This window comes from Thecamonas trahens, assembly GCF_000142905.1.
Source record: "Thecamonas trahens ATCC 50062 unplaced genomic scaffold supercont1.5, whole genome shotgun sequence".
In the NCBI taxonomy this organism is placed as follows: domain Eukaryota; order Apusomonadida; family Apusomonadidae; genus Thecamonas; species Thecamonas trahens.
In genome coordinates this window covers 244928-254775 of record NW_013657675.1, presented here as the reverse complement: position 1 = coordinate 254775, position 9848 = coordinate 244928, and the positions used below count along the sequence as shown (strand labels likewise).

The 9848-nt window shown below is 65.1% G+C and overlaps 6 protein-coding genes across 6 annotated transcripts in view; 4 read left to right on the top strand and 2 right to left on the bottom strand.

Annotated features, from left to right (window-relative positions):
• The window catches only part of AMSG_01266 (ubiquitin-activating enzyme E1), a gene marked incomplete at its 3' end in the record, with an annotated part of 4095 nt that extends 3892 nt beyond the window's left edge, over positions 1-203 (bottom strand). Inside the window, exon 1 of the mRNA XM_013906420.1 lies at positions 187-203. The remainder of the gene's footprint in view (positions 1-186) is intronic.
• A 208-nt stretch (positions 204-411) lies between these two features.
• Positions 412-1592, top strand: AMSG_01265 (uncharacterized protein; the record flags this gene model as incomplete). Its single annotated transcript, XM_013906419.1, has 1 exon — positions 412-1592. One exon carries the CDS (start codon positions 412-414, stop codon positions 1330-1332), a length of 921 nt encoding a protein of 306 aa, XP_013761873.1. The 3' UTR covers positions 1333-1592.
• A 1018-nt stretch (positions 1593-2610) lies between these two features.
• Positions 2611-4301, top strand: AMSG_01264 (uncharacterized protein; the record flags this gene model as incomplete). The annotated part of the gene is made up of 1 exon (XM_013906418.1): positions 2611-4301. The coding sequence occupies exon 1, from the start codon at positions 2730-2732 to the stop codon at positions 4299-4301; it is 1572 nt and encodes a 523-aa protein (XP_013761872.1). The 5' UTR covers positions 2611-2729.
• Positions 4302-4474: 173 nt separating this feature from the next.
• On the top strand, positions 4475-5720 carry AMSG_01263 (polyphosphoinositide binding protein Ssh2p; the record flags this gene model as incomplete). The annotated part of the gene is made up of 2 exons (XM_013906417.1): positions 4475-5563; positions 5598-5720. The coding sequence occupies 2 exons, from the start codon at positions 4475-4477 to the stop codon at positions 5655-5657; spliced, it is 1149 nt and encodes a 382-aa protein (XP_013761871.1). The 3' UTR covers positions 5658-5720.
• Positions 5721-5951: 231 nt separating this feature from the next.
• On the top strand, positions 5952-6768 carry AMSG_01262 (uncharacterized protein; the record flags this gene model as incomplete). The annotated part of the gene is made up of 3 exons (XM_013906416.1): positions 5952-6147; positions 6294-6690; positions 6750-6768. 3 exons carry the CDS (start codon positions 5952-5954, stop codon positions 6766-6768), a joined length of 612 nt encoding a protein of 203 aa, XP_013761870.1.
• A 223-nt stretch (positions 6769-6991) lies between these two features.
• Positions 6992-8586, bottom strand: AMSG_01261 (ammonium transporter). The gene has a single exon (XM_013906415.1). The coding sequence runs from the start codon at positions 8494-8496 to the stop codon at positions 7009-7011; it is 1488 nt and encodes a 495-aa protein (XP_013761869.1). The 5' UTR covers positions 8497-8586; the 3' UTR covers positions 6992-7008.
• Between the last annotated feature and the right edge of the window lie 1262 nt (positions 8587-9848).

Sequence of the window (9848 nt, the reverse complement as noted above, 5' to 3'; positions counted from 1 at the left end):
GGGGAAGAAGAAAACTGGGCAAGGTGGGAGGGAGGGAGGTGGGCCGAGGGCTGGGGAGAGTGGAAAGGAGGAAGGGATGCGAGGGTAGCGAGAGGGGTGAAGGGCGTGGGGAGGATGGAGGGAAAGGGGAGTAGGAGGTGTGTAGAAAGGTTTGCGTGAGGGTCGAGGTGGGAGTGGGTGGCGTACCTTGAGTGACTTGAGATAGGTGGTGCTGGTCGCCGTCGCTGTCGCTGCTGCACACGGCGGCTGCCTTTGTTTGGCCTTCCAACCGTTGGAATGAATGAACAAGAAGAAATGGAAAAACGACAGTGGTCGGTTGACGAAAGGAGGCTGACGGTTAGGTTGCCATGCCAGCCGCCACCAGTCGGTCAACGATTCGACGGCCCAAGACCCCACACGACTCTTGCGCTTATGGCGCACCGCTCGCCGCGGTACCGGGGCACGTTTACGCCCGACACGCGCGGGCTTGGCGGGGCAGCCATGGTGTCTGCCCGGCGGGACGCGCATCTGCAGGCGCTATTGGCCGAGTCGGCGAGGAAGAGCGAGTTCAGAGCCACACGGAGCCGCAGCCGGCAACGGGTTCGCCGCCGCCGAATCCGCGGCTCGGGCACGAGCCCGGGCCGTCCGCTGGGCACAACTGTGCTGGATCGAGCGTGTGGAAAGGATGCGCGACGGCCATCGGACATTGCGCGTGAGCACAATGCCAACATCTTCCATATGGTGCGGCGGATGCGGGCGCACGCTGCGCGGCTCGACGCCCACAAGAACCGCAACCACCCGGTGGCCCACCCGGTCTTCCTTGGCCCGCCCGAGGTTTCACACTACCTGCCGATGCCCGGCCCGCATGAGCCCAACGCGTCGCATCCGGTCGATCTGCGCTACAGCCGCGGTGCAGATCTCCATGGCTACCGCAATCCGCACCCGCACCTGCTGCGCGAGCCATCAGTCGACGAGCTGGAGCTGTTCCTTGCCGACACCGCTGGCGCCCAGCCTCCGGGCTCGTCGCAGGCCAAGGCAAAGGCCCAAGCCGCAAAGGCTGCAAAGGTCCCACCCGCTGCCCGCCGACGCCGCCCGCGCGCCTCGGCCGCCTCCCTCGCTCTCGAAAGCTTCATCGCCCTCCGCATCCTCGAGCCGTCAGCAGATCTTGAGGTCCTCACCACAGACTACACCGACAAGCTCGTCTCCATCCCACGCCTCCTCGAGCTCCGTGCCGAGCTCCTTGCCGCCGGCTGCGCCGCCCTGGACGAGCTCCTCCGACCCGGCAGCGACGAGCACGCCCGTCACATCAAGGCCTTCAAGATGGCCTTTGTCCGCGCCTTTCGTGCCGCCTGAGGTAGCAAACGCGCGTGGTGAGCGGCGAGATATGTGTTGACACTGGCTTGCTTGGGGGGAGTCGGACTTGGGCCTAGTCGTGATCAGCGGCGCAGTTGGCAGGAGGGGCGTCGATGGAGACGAGGGCTTCGGATTGCAGGAAGGGGCAGTTGTGGACTGTGGGGCGAGGTGGAGGAGGGCGAGAGAGGGGGTGAGTAGGACCAGGCTAGAAAGTGGCCGTGGGTACGCCATCGTCAGTTGGTGTCGATGTCGGTGAGGAGGGGTGGGTGGGCTGGGCTGGCGACTGGCGGTGGAGGTGATGGTGATGGTGACGACGACAACGATGACATTCATGTGCATCAGGCCAACAGTATCTGTGTCATCGTGCTCGCTGTCGTGCTTCTATTCGTCCTTCTGATCCCGATCTTGCGCCCTCATCCTCGACCTCGGCCTCGAACTTGGGTTGTGCGCTCGCTCGTTTGGGCTGTCGCTCACAAGAGCCCGCCCGGCAGCGACCCGGCGCCGATGGTCATCCACAGCAGCTGGCTTGTTTGCGATGCATGGTTCATTCATTCCTCCCCCTTCATCACAACCCTCTTCCTCTCTCTCTCTCTCTCTCTCTTCTCGGGAGTCGCAGCCTAGGCCACCGCAACGGCAACCGCCTATGGTCGTCGTCCACCATCGCTACCATCACCGCCGCCGCCTCAACCATCACTCCCATCGCCAGCCATCGCCATCCCTCGCCCCCATCACTATTCTCATCAGCATCAGCATTATCACCAACCTGGTCATCGCCGCCTCGGGCTTGGACTTCACCTTCTCCCGCAGCAGCATCAGCACGGCCTCACGCCAGCGAGTGGCTGAGCGACGAGCGGCTAGCCGTCACTCGATCACTCGCTGATCGCCTCGGCCTCGGCCACAGCAGCAGCGCTAGCTGCAGCAGCCATAGCCACCACACTCATCCCACTCCAGCCATCTACACCCCCCCACCCTCACTCTCCGACACCGCAGCCGCGTCGGCGGCTGCTGACGTGCTCCCTGGCCAATTAAAAAAATAAGCGTGCGCCACACTCGTGACTGCTCAAAAAGGAGTGTTTGCCGAGCGTTGCAGCTGCTGCTACTGCCAACACGCGAAAAGTGGCATTGGGCAGGAGGGAGGAGAGGAAGAGAGGAAGGGGGTAGCCGTGGCGGGGACATTCGACTTTGACCCAACAAGCCAAGAAGGTATGCAGACTCGCGTTCTTGCTGCACTTGGTGCTCTGCTTCTTGTTGCGCTCGCCGCAGGCGCGGCTGCTGACGTACTCCCTGGCCAGGCACCGCAGGTGGCTAAGCTTTCGGCTGGAGAGCGTTTTTTGGGTGACAACCATTCAGCCCACGACGGCCATGCTCCGGTGGTGAGTGCGGAAGGTGGGGCCGGCATGGCCCGCAAGCTGCTCCAGTCTGCGCCGCCTGGTCCGCCGCCGCCGGTGGTCATCACCGCTGTTTCTGATCCGACTGCTTACTCGATTGTCCGTGTCAAGGTCCGCTACACCGACGACCCGGCTGGCACGTTCTCAGGAACCTTTACGGGCGTCATGGCCGGGCGGAACGCGGTGCTGACGTCGGCGGCGGCGCTGTATCGCCGCCCGCTGCCGCCGTCGGCCGGTCCGAGCCCTCCGGCTGCAGCTGCCGCCGAGATCCGGGTCACGCCGGCAGCCTGCAAGGGGTGCATCCGCGGCGGGGCGCAGATCGACAACCCGTTCGGCACCTTTAATGGCATCGCACCGTTCGACAGCTTTCCTTCCGAGTGGCAGTCGACGCCCGCCACCGACCTCGGCACCATTGACGCCCTCCAGTACAACTACGGCATCATCTTTGTCGACGGCTTTACCGGCGATCGGACTGGCTGGCCTCCGCAGCGCTCTGTCCCCACCGCCCCCCTCTACGGTCCTTTCACCGCCTACGGCTACGGCATTGATCCGGATGTTGCCGGCATGGCTGACGGTGAGTCGCTCGGCGTCCAGACGGTCAACGCCGGGCCGACGCCGCCGACGCCACTCGCGCCGTCGCCGCCGTCGCCCGATGCCACCATGTACGCTGACGTCTGGATGCCGCTCGGCACCAATGGTGGACCGTTCTTTGCCGAGGACGGCAACGTGACTGGCCTGTTCTCTGCCACCAACCCGTTTGCCTCGCCGCAGTTTTCGGCTGGCTATGTGAGCAAGCTCATCGCGTCAACCATCAACGACATTAACGGCTGGGTCGGGGCGGGCAGGTCGTTTACCCCCACCGTCCAGCTCGTCGAGCACATGCGGACCTGGGCAGGCTCATTTGTCCGTGTTGTCACGCCTTCGGCTCTTAACGTCGGCGGCACCATCGCTCAGGTCGCCGTCCGCGTCGCCAACGTTGGCGATGCTGGAACCGGGGATATCACCGCTACGCTCTACGCCTCGACCGACGACGTCCTTAGCCGCGGAACGGATGTTCTCCTCCTCTCCGGTCAGCTCACCGACATCCCATCGAACGGCATTCGCGACGTGAGCTTTCTTACGATGTCGACATCATCGCTCGCGCCCGCCGTCTACCACATGCTCGTCGAGATCGGTGAGGACTTTGTCATCAACGCCGGCCAGCTCACGATCAACCCAGCCAGCACCCCACCGCCGCCGTCGCCGCCGGTCTCTTCGGGCTCGGGCTCGGGCTCGGGCTCAGGCTCGGGTACGGGCTCGGGCACAGGCTCAGGCTCAGACTCGGGTTCGGGCTCAGGCTCAGGCTCAGGCTCAGGCTCAGGCTCGGCCTCGGCCTCGGCCGGGCAGATCAGTGGCGGCTCGCCGTCGTCGTCATCAGGCGCCTCGGGTGGTCTTATTGCGGGCATTGTCGCAGGTGTCGTCATCTTTATCGCGCTCGTTGTCGCAGGCGTCGTCGGCGCTGTCTGGTGGGTCAAGCGCCGTGCCTCCGATACCGCTGGCGCCGCCGGTGATGCTGGCGGTGCAGCTCTCGCTGCCATCTGAGCTCTCGTCAGCTTTTTCCCCATATAAATGCACATCGTCCCGCTCTGCATGTGCAGTGTGTGACTCGCGTCAGCCACCCACTCCCCCCCCCCCCCCCCCCTCCCCAGCAAGACTCGGCCAGAAGCACCTGTCACCACCCCCTTGCTGCCGACACGGTGGCGCACGGGACAGGAATGCGAATGGCAGAGGCGGATCCAGCGTATGTGGAGGCGCTGGCGTCCGGGACACTCGAGGCGACGCACGCGGCGGTGGTGGCTGCTGTGGCGGCCGAGCTGGGCAAGCTCAACGCGGAGCGGGCGGATGCAGGCGTCGACGCCTTTGTCCACACACTGTACGACACGTTCCGGTTCGGCAAGGCTGTGGCCTTTGAGCGTGAGGCGACGATCAAGCACGTCCGTGACATGATCGCCTGGCGTCTCGAGCACAAGCCGTTCCTCCTCAGCCTCGATGACCCGCGGATCCGGGCCGAGCTCGCCACAGACAAGGTCCATCCCCTCGGGCGCGATAAGGCCGGGCGGGTTGTCTCCTGGTTTGTCAACAAGCGTCACAAAAGCTCCATCTCGCCGCTCGATCAGTACATGGCGACCAACATGTTCATGATGGAGTACGCCGAGCGGCACGAGCTCTATCCGGGTGCCCCGGTCCAGCAGGTCACTATGATTGCAGACTATGCTGACTTTGGATGGTCCAACCTCGATCGTGCAGGCGCAAAGGGCTTTCTCTCGCTGCAGGCCATCTACCCCGAGCGCCTCGGCGCGGCATACATCATCAACGCCGGCCGGGTCTTCAAGGTCCTCTGGGCTCTCGCCAAGCCATTCCTTGACGCCTCCACCCGCGCCAAGGTCCATTTTCTCACCGACAACTACCAGGCCGAGCTACAAGAGCACATCCTCGCCTCGCAGCTCCCGCACGAGCTCGGCGGCACCGCCGATCTCCACCGTGATTTTGTCCCTTTCTCCGCCGGCATCGAGGCTTCGTTTACCGCCATCGAGGCCTGGCGCGCCAACGAGCCGTACAACGAGGCGGGCGACACCCGTGCGAGCGACGACGCCGCTCTGGCTAGGCTCGTATCTGAGTCCGAACCTGAGATGAAGTACGAGCCCGAGGTGAAGTCCGCCAGTCGCCCGCACCGCCGTCGCTGCAGTGACCGTCCGGTATCGGCGACGTCGGCCTCGCGCACTCGGTCCGCAGACCTCGCTGCTCCCGTTACCGCCTCGCTCCCAGGATCGCCGCGAGCCAGCCGCAAGAAAAGCGGCGGCGGCGTGAGGGCGAGGCAGCTAGCTCGCATCGCACCAGTCGGCGTCGGACCAGCGGACGTCGGACCAGCCGGCGTCGGCGGGCGACCAGCCGGCATAGCGCCAGCCGGCATGGCAAGACGTCGTCAGACTGGTCAGCGTCCGACTCGGACTCGGGCACGGCCCACTACTTTACTGCCGAGGGGTAGTAAATGGCAGGATGTGATGCGATGTGTATCGCGCATGGCATGCGACGGAGAGAGAGCGTAGCGCGGTGGCGGTGGCGGTGGCGGTGGCGGCGGCGGCGCGGTGACGGACACTCGACTTGTGACGGGAGGGCATGTCGCAGACAGAGGCAAGTGGCGTGGGGGTGGCAGTGGTGGGCGCAAGCGAGGGCAGTCGGGCAGGAGGCGATATGGGTGGCGGTGGGAGCAGCACCCGCGCAGCCCGTGCAGCGCTAGCTGCCCTCGCCGCTGCCCTCAATGGCTACTTTGCCGCTCTCCGTGCCGCCGCTGAGGGCATTGGGCCAACACCAACGGACGAGGCCATGCTGGCCCTCGTCACCGACATCCTACGAACAGATGCTGCGCTGCAGACCGAGGTGGCGAGAGGTAGGTTGGGGAGGGAAAGGAGGAGGGAGGGGGGGAGGGAGGGGGAGGAGGAGGACTTACAGGGGGCTGATACCGGTGCTGGGACATGGTCATATGCGACGGGGGGATTGGGACTGGGGCGGGGGGGGGTCGGCGGCACGGAGTAGTTGAACGGGTCCGGAGAGCTTATTTGCTCAAGCGGGCGCTGCGGGAGACGTCGTCCAAGGCGCGGGCGATGGTGGCGGCGACGTCGGCAGAGGTGCTGACGGCACTGCCAGCGGTGACGGAGACGGTCCACGCCACACACCCGCACATCACCCGGCCTGATGCCGCACCTGACCGGGCGGCGCGCCCGCTGGTGAGGCAGGTGGGCAAGGGCGGGAGCGCAGACACGCTGGTGGATACGCTCTGTGATGGTTCCGGGCTTGACATGGACCTCGTTCTTGGCATGGTCCAGCGGATGAGCTACACCCAGGGCGCCAGTCCATTTGGCGTCCACCGCCCGCCGAACCCGCAGCCGGAGCACATGCGGGTGAGCGCGTTTGCCAAGCCGCTCCCGCCGGCGTTCGCTCGCCAGGTCGGCATGGTCGATGCCCGTCAGCTGGCCACGCCCGTCGCCGCAGCTGCGAGCGATGTCGATAACGAGCCGGTTCCGATGCGGGTCTCGCTCACAAAGGCCAAGCCGAGTGGCGTCGCAGCTGTCGCTGCCGAATCTGGCAACGAGTCGTCGGGCACGCCGGGCGCCGTGTCGAGCTCGGGCGCCAGCGGCCCGGCCGGGCGCCGCCGTCGCCGCCGCCGCAAGCCGGACCTCGACATGGACCTCGACCTCGACCTCGACCTCGACGACTCGCCGGCAAAGAAGAGCAAGCAATGAGTTTGCTTTTACACGTGCATGGAGCGCGTCCGCGACGCGTCGCGAAGCGAGCCGTTGACCGACGAGAACAGCGGCGTGTCGACCGAGGTGTAGATCGAGGTCGGCCCGTGGTAGTGGTCGCGGCGCATTTGCGAGCGCGAGCGCGCGGTGGTGAAAATCGACGGCGGCGGCGTCTCCTCCTCTGGGAAGACCTCCTCGTAGATGGCGAGTCGTGAGAAGAGGTATGCGTGGCCCTCGTGCTGGCCGACGTCGAGGCCTTCGTCCTCCTCGGCAGCAGAGACCCGCAGGTCCCAACCGAGCACCCTTTCGATAAAGGCGAAGATGATCCACGACCAGACGCCCGACCATGCGAGCGTGACCACAACGGCGAGCACCTGCTCACCGAGCAGCTTGCCGCTTCCGCCATGGATAAAGAGGCCCTCATTGGTCACGGCATCCGAGTAGGTGGACGACGCCACAAAGCCTGTCGCCAGCGAGCCGATGAGCCCGGTCGCGCCGTGGACGGCCGAGACCTCCAGCGCATCGTCGATGTGCAGGACGTCGGTGAGCAGGATGACTGCGCCGTCGGCGAGGAGGCCGAGGACGATGCCAATGACGAGCGCTGCCACTGGTGAGCAGTAGCCGGCCACAGGTGTGATGCCGGCAAGGCCGGCGATGATGCCGTTCATAACGTCGACGGTGTGCGGGCGACCCTCGCGCTTCCACGAGATGAGCAGCCACACCACGCCGCATGCCGACGCCGCAATGTGGGTGTTGAGCGTGGCAGACGCTGCGTCGCCGCCGGACCGGTATGCCGAGCCGCCGTTGAAGCCAAACCAGCCAAACCACAGCAGGCCACCACCAATCATGGTCAGCGGGACCGAATGCGGCTTGAGAGCGTGCGAGACGCCGTGCCCGGCGCGCGCGCCGAGCATGACCGCAGTGACAAGCGCGGCGGCGCCAGCCGTGGTGTGGACCACAATGCCGCCCGCAAAGTCCAGCGCGCCACGCTGCATCAGCCACCCGCCGCCCCAGATCCAGTGCGCCACCGGATAGTACACGGTCAGCTCCCACACCACGATGAAGACCACGTACGCGCGAAAGGTCAGTCGCTCGGCAAAGGCGCCAGTGATGAGCAGCGGCGTGATGACCGCAAACATGCACTCGTACAGCGCGTAGAGCGTCGACGGCAGGGTGGCGACGCGGCCAAAGCAGGTCGAGGGATCAAAGCCCTTGAGCGCCACATAGTCGAGCCCGCCGATGAAGCCGCCCTTGTCGTCGCCAAAGATGAGCGAGAATCCCACGAGGAAGAACATGACCGAGAGCACTGCAAGGCCGACAAAAATCTGCGCAAAGAGCGAGAGCACGTTCTTCGATCGCACCAGTCCACCCTCAAACATGGCCAGCGCAGGAATCATGACAAACACCTGCGCCGCTGCCCAAGCCATGAACGCCGAGTCGGCGAGGTTGGGCGTGCAGTTCTGGATGAGCTTAGTCGCCGTGTCCGCGTCCACCATGGCGACAGGGTTCTTCTGTACCTAGCGGGGAAGGGAGAGGGGGAAGAGGGGAGGTAGTGTCGGTGACCGGGAGGCGAGGAGTAGGGAGAGTGCAGTCTTCTGCAAGCTGTCGCCGGTTGCCGCCGTGGTGACGCGCCCCTACCTCGCCGCCGGGCACCGTCCCGGTCACGTGACCGGGCGTGGACTGCAATTTTGGGTCAACATGCTTAACGAAAAGGCTAAGCAAGGCCTAGCCACCTGCTGCCGTCTCGATTCCGTTCACTGCGGCAACACCTTAAATAGCTTGGTGGTACAGGCGAGCTCAGCTGGTCAGTACTCTTTCTCGAGGAGATCAACATAGGTTGGTGGTGGGATGACAAAGACAAGCTGCGGCGATGACTATCGGTTTCTGTACGCGTTTCCGACGGGAGGAGAGTGTTCAATCAAAGATCACGACTATGTGTTTCTTTGCACGTCTGCTTCGCATCTCCTGCATGGGCGATGGGATGTATGCCCTTGCACGCCCCCTCCCCCCCCCCCTGACACCCAGGCAACAGTGTCCAGAGTTGTAGGCAGCGCAAACACCTCGATGAACCCGGCACTGGGTATTTATGGGACTTTGCTCTTGGCGCGCGGGCGGCCGCGCCAAACTGTGTGGTTTTTCCAACTCGTTGACTGCACCTGACTCCATTCACGGTACCTCGTGCGAGCAGCATTGGGCTGGGATTGGGCGCTGCCGCCACTGCTTCCATCTGCAGGTACAGCAAAGGCAGGTCTGTCGGCAGGGGGTATGCAGCGCGCGAGCAGAGGAAGCGGATGTGGGCGCGCCGTGAGATGGCAGTCTACGATGCCATCCACGCCGCGTATCCCGAGTGCGAGTTTGCAGGCGGGCGCGTGGTATTGTACATCCTCGCGGGCGAGGAGGACCGTGCCGAGTTTGCCGCCATCGGGCACGGGCTGCGCCGCGATTCATCCAGCCGTACAACATCAACAGCGGGCATCCTTAGCCCGCGCCTCGCGCTCGTCGGCAGTCGTTGCCCGCCGCAAGGCCGAGGATGACCGCCGCCCGTCACATCAGCGTCTGCCACACCGCGACCCGCAATCCGCACTTTCATGCCAACCGCATCGGACGCCGTCGCGCAACCCGCCACTCGCACTCTCGACGGACCCGATCGCGCCGTCGCCGCTAGCCCCTCCTCCCCATCCACGCGCCGTAAAGTGAACTGAGTGACATGCCAACCAGCCACCACCAGTCACCAGCCAGCCACCATTCACCAGTCACCAGCCGTCCCCCCCCCCCTTCCCCCGCTCTAGCCCCCCCCCGCCCCCCCGCTCAGCTTCCTCCGACACACACTCGACTCACGGAGGACCCC